The 18,036-nt window shown below is 47.9% G+C and overlaps 1 protein-coding gene across 4 annotated transcripts in view; it reads right to left on the bottom strand.

The window, feature by feature from the left end:
• Nucleotides 1-18,036, bottom strand: part of THOC5 (THO complex subunit 5) — a 388,784-nt gene that overhangs the window by 70,198 nt on the left and 300,550 nt on the right. For all 4 annotated transcript variants that reach the window (XR_015300896.1, XR_015300897.1, XM_086943231.1 and 1 more), the window contains exons 17-18: nt 17,830-17,917; nt 17,136-17,251 (exon numbers count right to left, since the gene is read on the bottom strand). Coding sequence is in view for 2 of the 4 variants with exons in the window: in XM_086943231.1 (XP_086799357.1) it covers nt 17,136-17,251; nt 17,830-17,917 (204 nt within the window). In the remaining 2 variants the exon portion in view is untranslated. The remainder of the gene's footprint in view (nt 1-17,135; nt 17,252-17,829; nt 17,918-18,036) is intronic.

The raw sequence follows: 18,036 nt of genomic DNA, 5'->3' as shown, positions 1-18,036 counted from the left end.
ATCCCTTCCACACACGTTTCCATGGCTGATCCCTGTTTGGCTTTCTTAAGTTTATCTTTAGGTTTTCGAGGGTTCGTGTACTACACTGTTCCCTTTGCGTTATCTGTGGGACTTCACAGCGCGCTGGTCTGTTGATTTAAGGATGTTAGATCTGTTATTCTTCTCACGGGGCGGGCACCTTTTCACTGTCCGTTTCTAAATGAGGCAGGATCCTCGTCTTCCTCACCCCTCGTCCTTCACGGTTTGTTGGTGTATCAAGCTGACCGCCGGTCATCTCACCAAAGGGAACAGTGTAGTACACGAACCCTCGAAAACCTAAAGATAAACTTGAGAAAGCCAAACAGGGATCAGCCAAGGAAACGTGTGTGGAAGGGATACTTAATCCACAATATATAAAACCAGGATCAGGAACAGTACCTAAACGAGTGTGTAGTTGGAGATGAATACCCGACCACTCAAGCCGAATATGCATAAGACCCAGTAACATGTGAAAGGAGTTTTTTGATACCACGGGCAACCAACCAGTGCCGAAATAAGTGGGAGAGACTAATTAGAATAGTCTTGACAAAGATGGTAACCTATCACTAAGACCACCGAAACGCGTCGACGCTCTACCGCACGATCAAGGGAGATAAACACTTATCTTGTAGAACAATAATTATATATTGTCAGGATTATGTGTATATGTAGTCTCACAACGTGCAACGCCTATTGACAAGTTTTGTGTCATGTGTATGTCTCTCCTTTTTCTGTTATCATCCTTCCTTTTCATCTTTTTTTATCTTCGAGTTTTATTAATGCTAATTGAGTGTACTGCTTTTTGAAATTTGTGTATTATAGATTGCATTTTATATATTGTTTATGTGTAATTTTTATGAACCAGCTCTCAAATGAGTGGCTTTTTAACGAATCAACTGTATTTGTACAAATATATTTTTATAACAATAAATGATGTACTACATTACTGTTGTTGAAATGATTAGTCAGTGAATGAGTGTAGTGGACCTATAACCAGGTCTGTTAGTCACATTAAGGATAAGTTGCAGTCTCGCATAGGTTCACTAGGGAAAAGTCTTTTTTATACTATTTGGTTCAAATGGCGTCTTTATTTATTGTGCTAAAACAATAAGGCGCCAAGCAGGAGGAGGGCGCTGAATTGGTGGAAATTTACAAAAGAGTCCTTTGAAAAATTGGCGTATTATCCGAGAGGAACAGAGGGAGGTGGAGCCATCGTGGCGGAAGCGTGAAATTGCTGCCAGAAAAACTCTTAAAGTAGCATGAGACAATCCTGACTGGGCCAATTGAAAGAAGAAAGGGAGGAGCTGTGCAGGCGCTGCACGTAACGGATGAACACCGGCAGCAGCACACCAATGGCAGAATCGTTTCCATTTCAACTTGTAAATCTTCATAGTTGAAGGAGCTCTGGCCTGAGCAAGGATGTCTCGACATTCTTGTGGAATGGCTAGATGTGCAAATTTGCATTGTTCAGGTTCCAGACTGATAAGTTCAGAGAAGAGGGGTCCGGATGGTAAATTAGAACCCTGTCCATGGAAAGAAGATCCATCCGAGGATGTAGAAGGATGGGCTCGCACTGGGAAAGAAGAAGCAACTCCGAGAACCATGCCTGTTGTGGCCACCTGGGAGCAATGAGAAGGATGTGGCAGGGTTCTCTCAGTATCTTCCAAAGCACCCGAGGCATCGGAGGAAAGGCGTAAGCAAACAGATTGGACCAGTTCATCAAAAGGGCATTGCCCTGTGACCCTTTGTGGGGATGCCAACTTGCGTAAGCTGGGCATTTCCGGTTCTCTGGCGTGGCAAAGAGATCCAGTGTCGGTCGACCCCAGCAACAAAAGATCATTTCGAGTGTTGGTTGATGTAGCTCCCACTCGTGAGTTGATGATCGGGATCTGCTGAGGGAATCCGCCAGGAGGTTGGATAACCCTGGGAGATGAACTGCGGTGATTGTGATTTGGTGCTTGAGTGACCAGTCCCAAATTGACTGCCAGTCGAGACAGTACCGGAGATCTTGTTCCGCCCTGCTTGTTTATGTAATGCATGCAGGTTTGTTTGTCTGTTTGAATAAGGACAGACTCTCCTTGTAGCACGGGTTGAAAAGACTTGAGCGCTAGAAACATAGCCATGAGCTCCAATTTTGTTGATGTGCCAGGCTTTCTGATGTAGAGTCCATTTTCCTTTTATGGACAGGTCCTGGAGGTGTGCCCCCCATCCCTCCAACAACGCATCCGTCGTGAGCGTGAGATCTGGAGCGACAGATAGGAATGACGTCCCTGCTGCAAGATGTAATGGCTGTGTCCACCATTTGAGCGCTAATTTCATGCGAGTCGTAACACAAATTAGATCGTTGAAGGATCCGGTGACCTGACGCCACTGTCCTTCTAATTCTTCTTGAATAGGACGTGTCCGCAGTCTGCAATGTGGGATGAGAGCGATGCACGATGATGCCATCCCTAGAAATGACTTCAGCAGCCGAACTGAAACGTACTGGAAATGTTGTTGCCCCACCTGAAATCGCAGGAACTTCCGATGACCTAGGAGTATTGGAACATGGAAGTAGGCGTCTCTGAGGTCGATAGTAGCCATGAAATCGCCGACTAAGAGCCAACGCAAGATCTCTGTAAGCATTAGCATGCGGAAGGATTGAGCCTGGAGATATTGGTTTAGCGTTCTGAAATCCAATATTGGTCTCCATTCCCGTTCTTCTTGACGATTAGGAAAAAGCGGGAATAAAACCCCTTTCTTCTTTGAGACTTTGGCACTACCTCTACTGCACCCTTCTGAATCAGAAGGTGAACCTGTTGGAAACGTTCCTTGAGGTGCGGAGGTGGCGGTCCGGAAGGTGGAGTTGGAGGAGGGATTAGACGAATTCCAATGCATGGCCATTTTCTACAATGTCTAGCACCCAACGGTCCGTGGTGATGGAGGACCATTGAGAACCAAACAGAGAGATTCAACCTCTAACCTGCTGGGTTAAAGGCAAGTCATTGTCGTTTATTAGAAGATCCTCTGTAAGAGGTCTTCCCTCTATAGGTCTTGGCCGGCTGCTGACGAGACCACTGCTGTCGGTTACCGGGAAAAAAGCTGGTGGCCTTGGTTATAGGAGCGATATTGATTGCTTCCTCCTCGAAAATTGGAATTGGCGCCTCGTCCTCGAGCAAACCGAAAGGGCTGTTTCTTAAATTGAAGAGTCCCCAAGGCACGTGCAGTGTGTGTCCTTTTTTATAGATTGTAACGCCTCATCAATGTGTGCTCCAAAGAGTGATTCGCCATCATATGGCTTATCGAGAATTTTAGTTTGAATTTCCTGATGGAAGGAGGTGGAGAACAACCAACCTTGCCTACGTAAGACAGCCGCTGCAGCGAGCTGTCTGAATCCAGTGCAGGCTACATCTACTGCACAATCAATCAATTCTTCAGATGTTCTTTCTCCTTCCTGAAGAAGCTGCAATGCTTCCTCCTTGGAAGCATCTGGAAGTAACGCCACATAGGCGGACATATCCGCCCAAACTTGACGGTCATATCGACCTAAGATGGCCATAGCGTTAGCCACCCTCACCGTAGTGGAAGACATCGACGAAAACTTGCGCCCTATAGCATCAAGGCGACGGCCCTCACGGTCCGGAGGAGCTGTAATAGTAGATGCAGGCTTCCGGGATCCCCTCTGAGCTGCCTGTGTAACAACTGAATCTGGCTTCGGCTGGCCAATGAGGCATGCTGGAGATCCGACCGGCGCCTTATATTTCTTTTCCAATCGTGGTAATTGGGCAGGCAAAGAATTTGGCGTCTTCATGAGTTTCACCCCTTCAGCCCAGATGAAATCTATAATTGGAACAGTATGAATCTGTTTGAATGGTTGGCTCTTGAAATCATAAAGGAAACACTCCTCCTCCCTTTAGACTTGTGGTAACTTAAAACGCTGAGCCGCTCTGTCCATCAACTGATGGAAGCTTGCAATATCCACCGGAGGAGAATCCCCTGGCGTCACTTGAGATGGGGATGGTGTTTGTGCCCAATAGTCATCCCACTCCGCCATATTATCATCATCTCACAGCGAACTCACCGGGGGAATTGGGGATCACCTAGCCCGGAGCGCAGTCGGCGCTAACTTCACTATTGGCTGCAAGTCCCCCCCGGCGCCGCGACCGGTACTCCACGCGGCCGCCGAGCGGGGGGACCACAATCCCCACAAACCTTTGCCTGTTGCTCCGCCCCATCCCGCACACGGACGCGCCCGGAAGGCGCAGAAAAGGAGAGAACCCCATCCGCATCGCGGGACGCGCGCGGACGACGCCGGGCTAAGCCCGGGCAAAGGGCGGGCCTCTGTGGCCCTCAGAGGTCGGAGGAGGACGGGATGGGGCCCCCCCCCTTTGATCCTCGCGTATTGCTTACTGGAAATGGGAGGTAATATGAACTAACTAAATCCATCAAAGTGACTGTCATTATACTCTCTTCGGTATCCCCTACTGGACTACCCATTGACCTCCCCGCTGTCAGACTATTAGACTATTAGTGTACGGGCACTACTTGCACAGCCACCTGTCGTCGTCATATCATATATATATATATATATCTCTAGAAAGCTACCCATATCATGACTGACAAAGGGCTGTACATAAATAACATCCCTCGGGGGGGGGGGGGGGGGGGGGGGGTCAACGGAAGGGGACTTTGGATAACTATCGAATCAGGACCACATCGGCTATCGAGTCAGTAAAAGAAAGAGTAGAACTAATATGCTACTTACTAGTATGCATCTGTTCTTGGCATGTAGGGCTGCTGACATTCATATCTGTGCATAGATCGCCGCCTAGTGTTGGGTCCGGATGATTGCACATTGTTGTCCTGGAAGAGTCTTCGAAGTATCACGAGATAGGTGGATCCTCCCCTGGACTACAGTGCGCATGGGCATCGACTCCATCCCCAGATTGTTTTTAGCCATTGTGGCCAAGATGGAGTGAAACTCAGTGAATGATGACCATGCTATGAGTATATATGTGAGTACTGCAGCTGCTACAGGCGCCGGGGAGGAGGGCGGGCAATATGAATGTCAGCAGCCCTACATGCCAAGAACAGATGCATACTAGTAAGTAGCATATTCGGTTCGAGGCATGTGGGCTGCTGAATTCATATCTGTGCATAGAATACATAGCAGTCCCTCCATTAGCGGCGGCCGCCCGGGCCAGCTGCAGCAGTTTGGAAAAGTGTCTTGAGAACAGCCTGCCCTACAGCTGCCTGGAGTGCACATCTACACAGTAATGCTTAGTAAATGTGTGTGTGGTAGACCATGTGGCTGCTTTACATATGTCCCCTAAGGGAATGTTTCCAAGGAAAGCCATAGAGGCCCCCAACTTTCTGGTGGAGTGGGCTCTTGGTGGAATGGTAAGAGTGCGTTTTGCTTTTGCATAGCAGATTTGGATACATTTAACGATCCACCTAGCAATACCAGCCTTGGAAATAGGGTTACCTTTGTGGTGTGGCGCAAAGGCAACAAAGAGCTGCTTAGTTTTTCTAAAATCCTTGGTCCTATCAATGTAATACATTAGGGCCCGTTTAACGTCAAGGGTATGGAGCATTCGCTCTGCCAGTGACTCAGGATTTTGAAAGAAAACAGGTAATTCGATTGTTTGGTTGATGTGGAACTGAGACACAACCTTGGGCAGAAACTTAGGGTTAGTGCGGAGCACCACCCTGTTGGAATGAATTTGGATGAATGGCTCTTGGATTGTGAGGGCTTGCAATTCACTAACCCTCCGTAGCGATGTAATTGCTACGAGGAAAGCCACTTTCCATGTCAAGAACTGAATCTCGCAGGAATGCAGTGGTTCAAAGGTAGGACCCATCAGTCTGGTAAGAACCACATTGAGGTTCCACTCAGGAGCTGGTGGAGTCTGTGGCGGAATGATTCTTTTGAGGCCTTCCAAAAATGCTTTGATGGCAGGCACCTTGAAAAGTGAAAGGTTTTGTCTATTTTGGAGATATGCGGCCATTGCAGACAGATGAATGCGAATGGAAGTATAGGCCAGATTACACTTGTACAGATGGAACAGGTAACAGGTGATGTTCTGAATAGAAGCATCCAGCGGGTTAATGTTGTGGTTCGCACAATAAATGACAAACCGCTTCCATTTTGCCGCGTAGCAGGCTCTAGTAGTGGGCTTCCTCGCCTCCCGAATGATGTCCATGCAATTGGGAGGTAGGTTTAGGTAGCCAAACTCTAGGACTTCAGGAACCAGATTGCCAGGTTGAGCTGTTGCGGATCTGGGTGCTGAATGTCGCCATGGCTCTGCGTCAGAAGGCTGGGTGTGAGATGTAGCCTTAGATGCGGTACCACGGACAGTTCTAGAAACGTGGTGTACCATGGTTGGCGAGCCCACGTTGGAGCAACCAGGATGAGAGTCATCGAGAGCTGCCTGAGTTTGCGTGCCACCAGCGGAATCCGAGGTGCTGGGGGAAAAGCGTACGCAAATCTACCTGACCAGTTCATCCATATCGCATTGCCCTGCGACAGTGGGTGTGGGAACCTGGCGGCGAAGCTTTGGCATTTTGCGTTCTCCTTTGTGGCGAGCAGGTCTATCTCTGGATGACCCCACCTTTGCAAGTACGGCCGGAGTACTGATGGATGTATCTCCCAGTCGTGCATCTGGTGGCTGTGTCTGCTGAGCAGGTCCGCCATCTGATTGTCTTTGCCCGGGAGATGCTCTGCCATGAGGAAGATGTTCCTCTGAATGGCCCACTTCCACATGCTCTGAGCCAGATGAGACAGCTGCGGAGAGTGTGTGCCTCCCTGCTTTTGAATGTAATACATCGCCGTCATGTTGTCCGTCCGAATCAACACGACCTTGTTGCATAGATGTACTTTGAAGGCCTTCAGTGCCATGAAGATTGCCATCAGTTCCAGAACATTGATGTGCATCTTCCCCTGTTGCTGCGTCCATAGTCCCTGCACAGTGTATTGGAGTACATGCGCTCCCCATCCCTGGAAAGAAGCGTCCGTTGTCAGGATAATCTGTGGCACAGGCTCCTGAAACGGTCGGCCCTTGCAAAGGTTTCGTGGATTCCACCAATGCAGAGAGCTGTATGCCCGACCGCTCACCAACACTAGGTCTTTCAACTGGTTGTGAGCCTGAGTCCACTGACGTGCCAAGCACTCCTGAAGCGGACGCATATGTAGTCTCGCGTGCGGGACAATGGAGATGCAGGAGGCCATCGTGCCTATCAACTGCATGAACACTCTTGCTGGAGTGTTGAGGTCTGAATTTTTGGATCAGCGATTGAATGCTGTCGACTCTCACTGAATTCGGCTGTGCTGTGGCCGCCAGAGTGTTTATGGTCGCACCCAGATACTGCCGTATGTGGGCGGGCTGGAGATGGGATTTTGGGTAATTCAGTGAGAACCCCAGATCGTGCAGAAGGTGAATGGTGTGGAACACGTGGTCGGCGCACTGCTGGGCCGACTTTGCCTGAATGAGCCAGTCGTCCAGATAGGGATGTTTTGACGTCTCAGATGCGCCGCCACCGTCGCTAGGCACTTTGTGAAAACCCTGGGTGTTGTGGTGACCCCAAAAGGCAAAACCTTGAACTGGTAGTGCTGGTTTTGGATGGTGAACCTGAGGTATTTTCTGTGTGAAGTATGTAGTGGAATGTGGAAGTACGCATCCTTCAGGTCCAGAGTTGCTAGGAAGTCCCCCTGTTGAAGCAGTGGGAGAACCTGCTGCAGTGTGAGCATGTGGAAATGCTCTGATAGGATGTAAAAGTTGAGGGGCCTGAGATCCAGGATGGGCCTGAGGGATCCGTCCTTCTTTGGAATATTAAAGTACAGGGAGTAAACTCCCGCACCTCTTTCCTGCAAGGGCACGAGCTCTATTGCCCCTTTTTGCAGCATTTTTTTTAAACACTCTTGGAGCCGTGGTAACCCCGAAGGGCAAAACCTTGAATTGGTAGTGTTGACCTTCTATTGTGAACCTTAAATAATTTCTGTGGGCTGGATGGATGGGTATATGGAAGTATGCATCCTTGAGGTCTAGTGTTGCTAGGAAGTCTCCTTGCTGTAGCAAGGGGAGCACTTGTTGTAGTGTGATCATATGGAAGTGCTCCGACAGTATGTATTGATTTAGGGGTCTGAGGTCCAATATTGGTCTGAGGGAACCGTCCTTTGGAATAAGGAAGTATAGGGAGTATACTCCTGTCCCCTGTTGGTGGAAAGTGACTTGCTCTATGGCCCCCTTTTCCAGCATGCATTCCACCTCTTGTTGTAGCAGGGTGATGTGTTCCGTGGACATAGGACGATGTCTGGGTGGTATGTTTGGTGGCGTAGAAGTCAGTTCTAGGCAATAACCAGACTGGATTATTTCTCTTACCCACCTGTCCGTGGTAATTGCGTGCCAGACATGTAGGAACTGCTGTAGTCTGCCTCCGACTGGTGTTAAGTGGTCCGGAGTCAGCGTAATTAAGTCACTGTTTTGTGGCAGTGGAGGCTCTGGTGTTATTGCCTCCACGCCCTCTTCCCTTATTACTGTTACCTCTGTAACCTCCCCTGGATGTGTTCTTATTGAAGGAACCTTGTGTGTTACCTTTGTATGAGGCAGATGTTTGCGAGGCATACCTCGTGTGTTTGCTCTGTATGAGGAGCGTCGAAAGGAGCCCCTATGTTGTTGAAATTGCAAAGCACCCATAGATTTTGCGGTTTCAGTGTCCTTTATCATTTTGTCCAATATGGTGTCGACAGCAAGGCCAAATAGAAAATCAGGATTGACAGGTTGGTTAAGAATGGTGGACTGCATCTCATTCTTAAAACCAGAAATACGCAGCCATGCATGACTGCGTAGCAGGACGCTAGTATTAATTGACCTGGCTGCGGTGTCAGCAGCATTGAGCGCACATTTGATGGAGGCGTTTGATATGAACTTTCCCTCCTGGATGAGATCATTGGCTTGTGCTTTAAAGGGCTCGGGTAGGTGTCGCATAAGGCTTTCGAGCTGATCATAGGGCGCCCTGTCGTAGCGAGCCAGTAGGGCTTGTGTGTTAGCAATCCTCCATGAGTTGGAGGCTTGTGCAGCTACCCTTTTGCCTGATGCCTCTAGAATTTTTAACTGTTTGTCAGGGGGAGGTGCGTCCCCTGTAGTCTGAGAGCTGGCTCTTTTTCATGCGTTTGCAACCACCAGAGAGTCTAGTGGCAACTGGCCCTTGATGTAAGTAGGGTCTGAGGGAGCTGGCCTATACTTTTTCTCTATTCTGGAATTGATTACCCGTGCCCTGGCTGTATCCTTAAATATGTTGGGTGCATGTTTTAGAACTCCCTTCAGCATTGGAAGCATTTTGACACTTTTTTCTGCAGTAGTGAATGTGTCAAACAGGAAGTCTTCCTCCACAGGGTCACCATGCATATCTACATTATGGAATTGTGCTGCCCTGTCTATGAGTTGGTTGAAGACCACTGTGTCATCTGTAGGTGATGGCTTAATAGGATAAGTGGATACATCAGGGATGGGATGTGTGTCATAAGGGTCCGTTTGCTCTTCCCAAGGTTCCTCTTGGTTAGGATCTTGTGGGAAATCATATTGAGGCTTTGGCTCATACCCTGTGTCTCCCTCATCGTCCCCGTGGTGTGAAGGTGAGGAAGGAGCAAAAGGTGTGGTAGGTACGATAGGTTGTATAGGGATGAAGGGTCTTGAGGGAGAAGCCCCAAAGTCCTTTTTCTTCAGTGGAATAGGTGAATCTGGTACAAAGTCCAAAGGCCTCTTTTTCCTATGCAGAATGGTAACTTTACCAGTGTCTGGGTTAATATATATTTTAGCTTGGTCGTCTGATGGATCTGGGTGGAATAATTCTTCCTCTACAGTCCTGGGTTTAGTGTTAGACTTTTTCGGGTCGGTAACACTTGGTTTTTTGACGACTTTTGAAGGTTTGTTGGACTTTTTCGGCTCGGGCCCTGATTTCGGGTCGACGAGTGGTTTCGGGTCGACTGGAACTTTCGGGTCGACACGTTTTTTATGCTCTGTAGACTTCTTTGGATGAGTGTCTTTCACCGAGTTAATGTTTTTTTTTTTTGGATCGACTGGTGTCTTCGGCGCCGTTATCTTCGGGTTGATAGGCTTGTCGGCTTCGGTACGGCGCCGGTTGCCGGGTCGAAGTTTTTCGGAGCAGCAGGCTTGTTCGGGTCGGCAACCTTTTTCGGTTCAGCGCCCCTTGGCTGTGTGCCTTTGTTCGGGTCGACCAGTCTTTTGGGGTCGACGCTTTTTGGCTGTGCGGCCTTTTTTGGATCGGCGCCCTGGAACCTTCTTCGGGACGATGGTACTGGGCCCTGGTGTTTCTGAAGGTTTCGGAGCCGAGCCGGAAGGCGGGGCTGGCGAAAGTTTCTTACGATCTTGGCAAAGGCCTTGTGGCAATGCCTCGACCGGAGCCTTAGGTAACGGGCTAGTCGGTGTCGGGGCTAGTGTACTCACGGTTTGCCCCAATGGGAGTTCCTCGTCGGAGTAGTCCTCGACTGTGACGATTTTGAGGTCCGAGTCTGGGGCGTCCTGTAGATCCTGGTCATCATCGAAGATGTTGTCCGGTGCCTGTCGCTGCATTTCTTGCCTAGCAGCCCGTCTGTTGCGTATAGTTTTTTTGGATCGAAACTGGGCGCAGGCCAGGAGGGCTTCTTCCCTATGGTCTGGGGAAAGGCACTTGTTGCATACTGAGGGTTTATTAGTATGTGGGAACTTTGAGTGGCATTGCGGGCACCTTTTGAGCGGGCTTCTTTCCATCGACGGTCGGCTCACGTGGCGTCGAAAAGGCCCAACTGCCCGCGTCGACGACCGATTCGAGATGGAAGTTTGGATCGAGTAGAGAGGTACCGAACGAGAACAATACTGACAAACTCGAAGGCCTTTTGGCCTTTAGAAAAGTTTTGTTTTCGATTCCGAGTTGGAGTATAGGAGTTTGCATCCGAACCCAATGGCGTAAAAAAACAATCTGAGGATGGAGAACATGCCCATGCGCACTGTAGTCGAGGGGAGGAGTCACCTATCTCGTGATACTTCGAAGACTCTTCCAAGACAACAAAGTGCAATCATCCGGACCCAACACTAGGCGGCGATCTATGCACAGATATGAATTCAGCAGCCCACATGCCTCGAACATATGTTTTGTAGAATGGCCGATCTCCAAATGTTCTGAGCAAGCTAGGACTGTTGTAGAGAGTGTGCCCCCCCCACCTGTTTTTGTATATAGTACATAGCTGTCATGTTGTCCGCCCGGATTAAGACAGCTTTGTTTTGTACTTGTACTTGGAATGTTTTGAGCGCAAAGAATATTGCTAACAGCTCTAGATGATTGATATGAAACTATCTTTGTTGAATGGTCCATTGCTCTTGAGTTGTATAATGTAGGAGATGGGCTCCCCATCGTGTGAGATGAGTCTACTGTGAGTACTATTTGTGGAATAGGTTCGAGGAACGGCCGCCCCTTTGTCAAGTTTTTGGTGTTCCACCACTGCAGAGAGCGATGTGTGCGGCTGTCTACCAACACCAGGTCTGTTAGTGGCCCTTGAGCCACTGTTGTGCTAGACATTCCAGTAACGGAGGCATTTGCAGTCTTGCATATGGTACAATGAAGATGCAAGATGCCTTCATGCCTATTAGTCTCAAGAACACCCTGGCTTGGAGAGAGTGTTGATGTTGGAACTTTGTGACTACGGCTTGAATGCTCTGTATCCTTGTTGGACTGGGATACGCTAGAGCTGTAGATGTGTTTATTATAGCCCCTAAATACTGATGTACATGAGAGGGCTGTAGGTGCGACTTGGTGTAGTTGATTGTGAACCCTAAGTCGTGCAATGTCTGAATTGTCTGATGTGTGTGTTGGACACACTGATTGAATGATTTGTCTTTTATGAGCCAATTGTCTAGATAAGGGAAGACGTGTATTTGTTGTCTTCTGAGATGTGCCGCTACTACTGCTAGGCACTTTGTTAATACTCTTGGTGCAGTTGTGACGCCGAATGGAAGGAATTTGAATTGATAATGCTGTCCTTCCAGTACAAACCTTTTAGATACTTCCTGTGAGAAGGATGTATAGGAATGTGGAAGTAGGCGTCCTTTAGATCTAGTGTTATAAGGAAATCGCCCTGTTGCAGCAATGGGAGCACTTTTTGTAAAGTGATCGTATGAAAATGATCTGATTGTACATAATGATTGAGGGGTCTAAGGTCGTGAATTGGTCTCAGTGTCCCGTCCTTTTTGGGTATTATAAAACACAGTAGGTAAACCCCTGTTCCTTGATGTTGTAAAGGAACTATTTCTATTGTGTCCTTTTGAAGGAGTGATAGGACGTCTTGTTTGAGCAGAGTAAGGTGTTCTGCAGACATTTGACACTGCCTGGGTGGTATGTGTGGATGGGCAGCTGAAAGTTCAAGGCAGTAGCCATACTGGATAATTTGTCTTACCCAACTGTCTGTTGTGATGGAATTCCAGACAGGTAGGAACTGTGTTAATCTGCCCCCACAGGAGTGGAATGCTGTTGGGGGAGCCGAGGGAAGTCACTGTTTTGTGGTGGAAGAGGTTTGATTACTGTTGTTACCCCGACCTTTTCCCTTGTTGTTGTTGCCTCTATATCCTCCTCTAAAATATCCTTGGCTAAAGGATGTTGGTGTATTGGCTTGAAGGAAGCTGTATTGTCTGCTCCAGTTTGCTTGGAGCCTCCTCTATAGAAGGAGCGATGAAAGGAGCCTCTAGTTTGTGTGGATTGCAAAGCTCCCATAGATTTGGCTGTATGTGTATATTTTTTCATTTTCTCAAGTGCTGTGTCTACCTCTAGTCCAAACAATTGCCGTTGGTTAAATGGCTGATTTAAGATGGTAGTTTGCACTTCCTGCTTAAATCCTGAAATGCGTAACCACGCTTGACGTCTAAGTAGGACACTAGTGTTTACAGCTCTAGATGCAATGTCTGCTACATCAGTGCACACTTGATTGAGGCATTTGAAATTAACTTGCCTTCTTGTATAAGGTCGTTTGCCTGCACCTTATATTGTTCAGGTAGATGTTGTAGTAGTTTTTCTAACTGGTCATAATGAGCCCTGTCATATCTTGCAAGGAGGGCTTGTGTGTTAGCTATTCTCTTGCCTGAAGCATCTATCACCTTAGATTCTTTATCTTCACCCGACGTCTGTGAGTTGTCCCTCTTTCTAGCATTTGAAACAACTAGTGAATCTAAGGGTAGTTGACCTTTAATATAGGCTGGATCCCCAGGAGCAGGCCTGTATTTTTTTTTCAATTCTAGGATTTAGGATCCTAGCACGTACAGGATCTTTAAATACCTCTGAAGCATGTTTGATGACCCCTTTAATCATAGGAAGAATTTGAACAGACCTTTGCGATTGTTCAAATGTATCTAATAAAAAATCTTCCTCTGCCTCATCTGAATGCATAGTGACTCCATGGTAAATGGCAGCCCTGTTTAACAAGTGCCCAAAACTAATATCTTCTGGGGGAGAAGGTTTTGATGGCTAGGATTGTGGGTCAGGAATATCTGGCATATCTTGTGGGTTTGGGTACTCCCAGTCTGGATCATCAATGGTGTATGGGAAAGGCTCATCTGGGTCTACCCTTACCCTTAGGCTATACTCGTCATCATTTTGAGGTGAATGTGAAGAATGAAGAGGAGAGTGTTAAAGAGAAATTTGAGGTGAATTGTTAAGAGTAACAGGAGATGAAGGAGAAGGAAGTATAGGAGGAGAAGGGTGCATAGGAGATGTGGCAGAGTCCTTCTTCTTGACAGGCACTGTAGGTGCAGGTACTGTGTCTGACTTCCTCTTCCTGTGTGGTGTAGTGGATACAGCACCTGTTTTTGGGTCAATGTAGATTATCTTTTGTAGAGGAACAGGTTGAAAAAGTTCTTCTCCTTGCGGAACCTTTGTCGGCACAGATTTTTTTGGTTCCGGGCGTGGTTGCTGCTTGTCTTTAGCCTTAGGAGTTGTTACTGTGTCCTTTGGCGTAGATTTCGGCACTGAAGGTGTTGTTTTCAGAGTCGTAGGCTGTTTCGAGGGCTTGAGCGCATCGGAATCAGGCCTTGTAGGTTTCGGTACCGAAGATGATGGCTTCGGAGTGGAAGCTGGTGTCGTCTGCATCGAGGAATCGGACGCTGGCTTCATAGGTTTGTCCTTAGAAGTCGATGGTTTCGGAGCAGAGACTTCTTTCGGTTTCTGTGCCGAGGAAGGTGGTTGGATCGGCACGTGCGGCTTGCTCGGTAAGGAGCTACCGGAAGGCTTGATTATTTTCTTCGGAGTCGGGCTCGATGGCGTGGCTTTCAATGTTTTTCAGTCGCGACTGGGCCCCGGAGAGGAGTGTTGACCTTTGCCTTTGATTTGGGTGCTGTGTATGGGGCAGGGGCAGCAGTACTCACGCGTTGACCCGATGGTATGGAGTCATCTGAGTCATCTGCCTTTGATACAATGATTTGGAGATCATCGGAATCTTCTTCGGGAACGAGCGGACCCTCTTCGTTGAAGATATCCACTGGTTCCAGAGCTGATCTCTGCATGTCGTGTCGACGGGCCCTCCGATCTCGAATGGTTTCTTGGATCAAAAGGACGAGCAGGCTGTACAGCTGGATTCGTCGTGTTCTGGCGATAAGCACAGGTTACAGACCTTGTGGTGGCCACTGTGTGTAAACTTTGCTCCACACTCTGGGCATCTTTTGAATGGCGTCCTTTCCATGAGGTGTAGGCCCCACGGCGTGGATAGGCCCAACGGCCCGCGTCGACGACCGGACTCGAGTTGACAGTGTTGAGATGATGTTTGTTGATATCAAACGTTTTTACGCGTCAAAGTATTTGAAAAGTTGATTTCGAACCGGAGTGGAAATATTTCATCCAAACCCAGTGGCGGAAAAAAACAATCTAAGGATGGAGCCGATGACCATGCGCACTATCGTCCAAGGGAGGAGTCGCCTATCTCGTGACTACAAAAGACTTCTTCAGAGACAACAAAAACATGCAATTATCCTAGCCCAACACCAGGTGGCGATCTGTGCTGAAGTGTAGAATCTGCAGCTCATATGCCTCGAACAGCCCCTAGTCTGCTCCTATCCAGTGGGAGGGGGGCAGGAGCCTGTCCCTGGTTGGTTGGGTCCCCCATCCTCAAGATGGCGGGGACTCAGTTGTGCTTCTCCTCTTCTCTTCCACCTGAGTGTGGGGGAGGGGGGGTCGAACCAGTTGCTAAAAGCAGCAAAGAGTCTGGGGAATCTCCAAAGGCGGTATGCCTTTGAAGCTTCCCCTTCGTGAACCCTTCCCATCCTGGGGGAGGAGGCTTGGCACCTCGTCCCAGGCTGTGCATAGTTTCAGGCCCCCGGGAGCAGCAGGCTCTCGATCCAGGGGTCCAGAAAAATGTCTGTTGGTGGCAGCCTAAGCAGCCACTCAATTGGGACACTAGAAGTGGGTCGTTTTTCAGGGGGCATCTCTAAGATGCCCTCTTGGTGCATTTTTCATTACATGCCACACTGGCATCAGTGTGGGTTTTAATGCGCTGAGAAGTTTGATACCAAACTTCTCAGTTTTCAGTGTGGCCATTATGGTGCTGTGAATGACAAGCTCCCAGTACCATATACTCTTAATGGCAGCGCTGCAATTACAGTGTCTAAGAATGGACGTAGACACTGTAGGAGTACAGGGTGCATGCACCTGTACCCACACAACTGGCATGGGGCACCCAGCTAGAGAGGTGACTGATCCATGCCAGGGCAGTGGGTTGTAGGCATGGCACACAGGGATGTGTGCCATGTCGACTCTTCACTTTGTTCTGCACCAAACACGCAGCCTGCAAAGGCAGTGTGTGTGTGTGTGTGTGTGTGTGTGTAAGTGTAAAGGCACAGAGCATCTAAGGGTGGCACAATAAGTGCTGCAGCTTTTAGAGGTCTTTCCTGGTCACTGTGCCCTGGGTACCTGTGGTACCATTTACCAGGGGCTGACATCTGGCCAGAGATGCCAATTGGGTTAGTAGTTTGGGGGAAAGAGCACAGGCCCTGAGAACCTGATTGGCAGGGACCTAGGGCACATCCAGTAAAAGTGCATCAGTAGTCTGGCAAAAAGTGGTGGGGTTACTGCAACATAAACTCACTTTCCTACACAGGGGTGACAATGTTATGCCATCTTCAGGTTAGTGGGCAAGGAGGACCCACTAGTCAATGGAGCAATAGTTCCTACAAGGCAACCCTTCCCACTTTACGTCACTTCCTCGGGGTATGGGCGCCAAACAAATCCAGGATACTCTTCTTTTCTCTACCCAAATACAAGATGTCGAGATACTTCTTCTATTGGACAGAGCTCTGGGCAAACCCCTCAGGTTCACCTAGCATAATGAGCCACTACACCTCAAATACTGGTTCTTCAACAGGTGTTTTCTCTCCGGGGGAGATGCCAGCCTGTCTAACTACACAAAGGAGTGGGTAGGCAAGGTGCAATCACCATTTGCTTCACTGAGACAGTCGCCTCTTTGATGATGGGCCATCTGTCACTGCCGCCTGGTAGTCATACTGTTGAAGGAGGAAGCACCTTCACACTTCCAAGTCGGGAAAGGGGGTATCGGCGCAAGCATGTTGTCTTGGGTGACAACTGCTGCAGATAGACATGACATGCTACTAGAGGTTTGTGTAACAAAGTGGTGACTTTCTATAGTCACCTTTCCAATAAAAGTTACCTTAAATCCAATCTCAGCAAGAAGTCAGGTTTAATGTCAAAATTAAGTTGATGCCTAAGAGTAATATATTTGGTGGTCCCAAATGGAAGTTAGCCCAAAGAGAAGTAACTAGTGGTGGGTGGTGGGGGGGGGGGGTTTGATTATGAATACTATGATGATGACGATAGCCTCTCTCATGGATGATGGCAGTCTACTAATCTGCTTGGCTTTATTAATTTAACACATTTGAACAGTAGCATAATATGCAAGATAAACTAAGTACAATTTAAATTGCTAAACAGGAAAGTAGTGCTCATCTTTGGCTGTCGTACAGCAAAGTGATTCTAACATCATGTACCTTTGGGCTACCTTTGTTGGAGGTAGAGACTGATGCAAAATGAACAAGGTAATGGTGCTTACATCAAGCCACCCTTTTTTTTTTAATATCCCAACCTTTGGCACTTACCCTTATGTTGTCATCATTGCTTGCATTCCGTTCCCCTTTCCAGCTTAAGCACAGGGTAAAAATGGGCGGCATGGCTGAATAGCCAGGGTTCAACACCACTACACCATGGAGTTTTGCTGTGACAGAGGCAATAAAAGAACAGGATAAGGACAGCAAACTAAAAAATGTTCAACAGGATCATACACTGAAGTTCTAGTGCTCGAGATGGCGGCAGATCTGCTCAAAAAGTGCAAATAGTTGTTCATAATCATACAAGTTCCTATTAGACTTACTTCTGTCACAGCTATAATTATATGCCATTTAAAACCATTTCCATTTTACAATATAGCTGCCTTAGTAGCTGCAACCCTCAAATTATTTTCAATGCAGCTTCCATGCCTGCGCTTAATGCCACCTCTTGGCATTGCCATAATTGACAAGAGGCTGCTGGCCAATATACACAAATCAAGGAACCAATGGGTAGCAGCGATGGAGAATCATAGCTCTAAACACATAAAATTCTCAAATGAGACTGGTCAACATTGAGGTCTGCTGAATATGGTTCCACAAATCCCTCTACTCTATTTGTGGATGGAAAAAAGTGTGAGATTGAAATGCTCCAGTCAGGCTTTTACATAGGTGTGAGCAGTGCCATCACAGAAAGCAGCATGCATCTACAGCTGTTTCAAATACCATTATTTCCATCCACTCATACCTGTTGCTCTCTCAATCAGCAGGGAATAGTACATGTGAGTCGCCTCAGCTAAACCAGCTTCCACCACCGGCTTTGTGAATGGTAACTCCTGCAGGAAAGGACAAAAAAAAAACCACATTAATACACACATGTAAATAAAGCAGTCCGAGCGAAACATTAGGGACCATTTCCTTTAGGAATTTTTATAAAGCATTCTGTCACTTCAAC

This window comes from Lissotriton vulgaris, chromosome 11, assembly GCF_964263255.1.
Source record: "Lissotriton vulgaris chromosome 11, aLisVul1.2, whole genome shotgun sequence".
Lineage (NCBI taxonomy): Eukaryota > Metazoa > Chordata > Amphibia > Caudata > Salamandridae > Lissotriton > Lissotriton vulgaris.
This window is presented reverse-complemented; position numbering and strand designations above follow the sequence as displayed.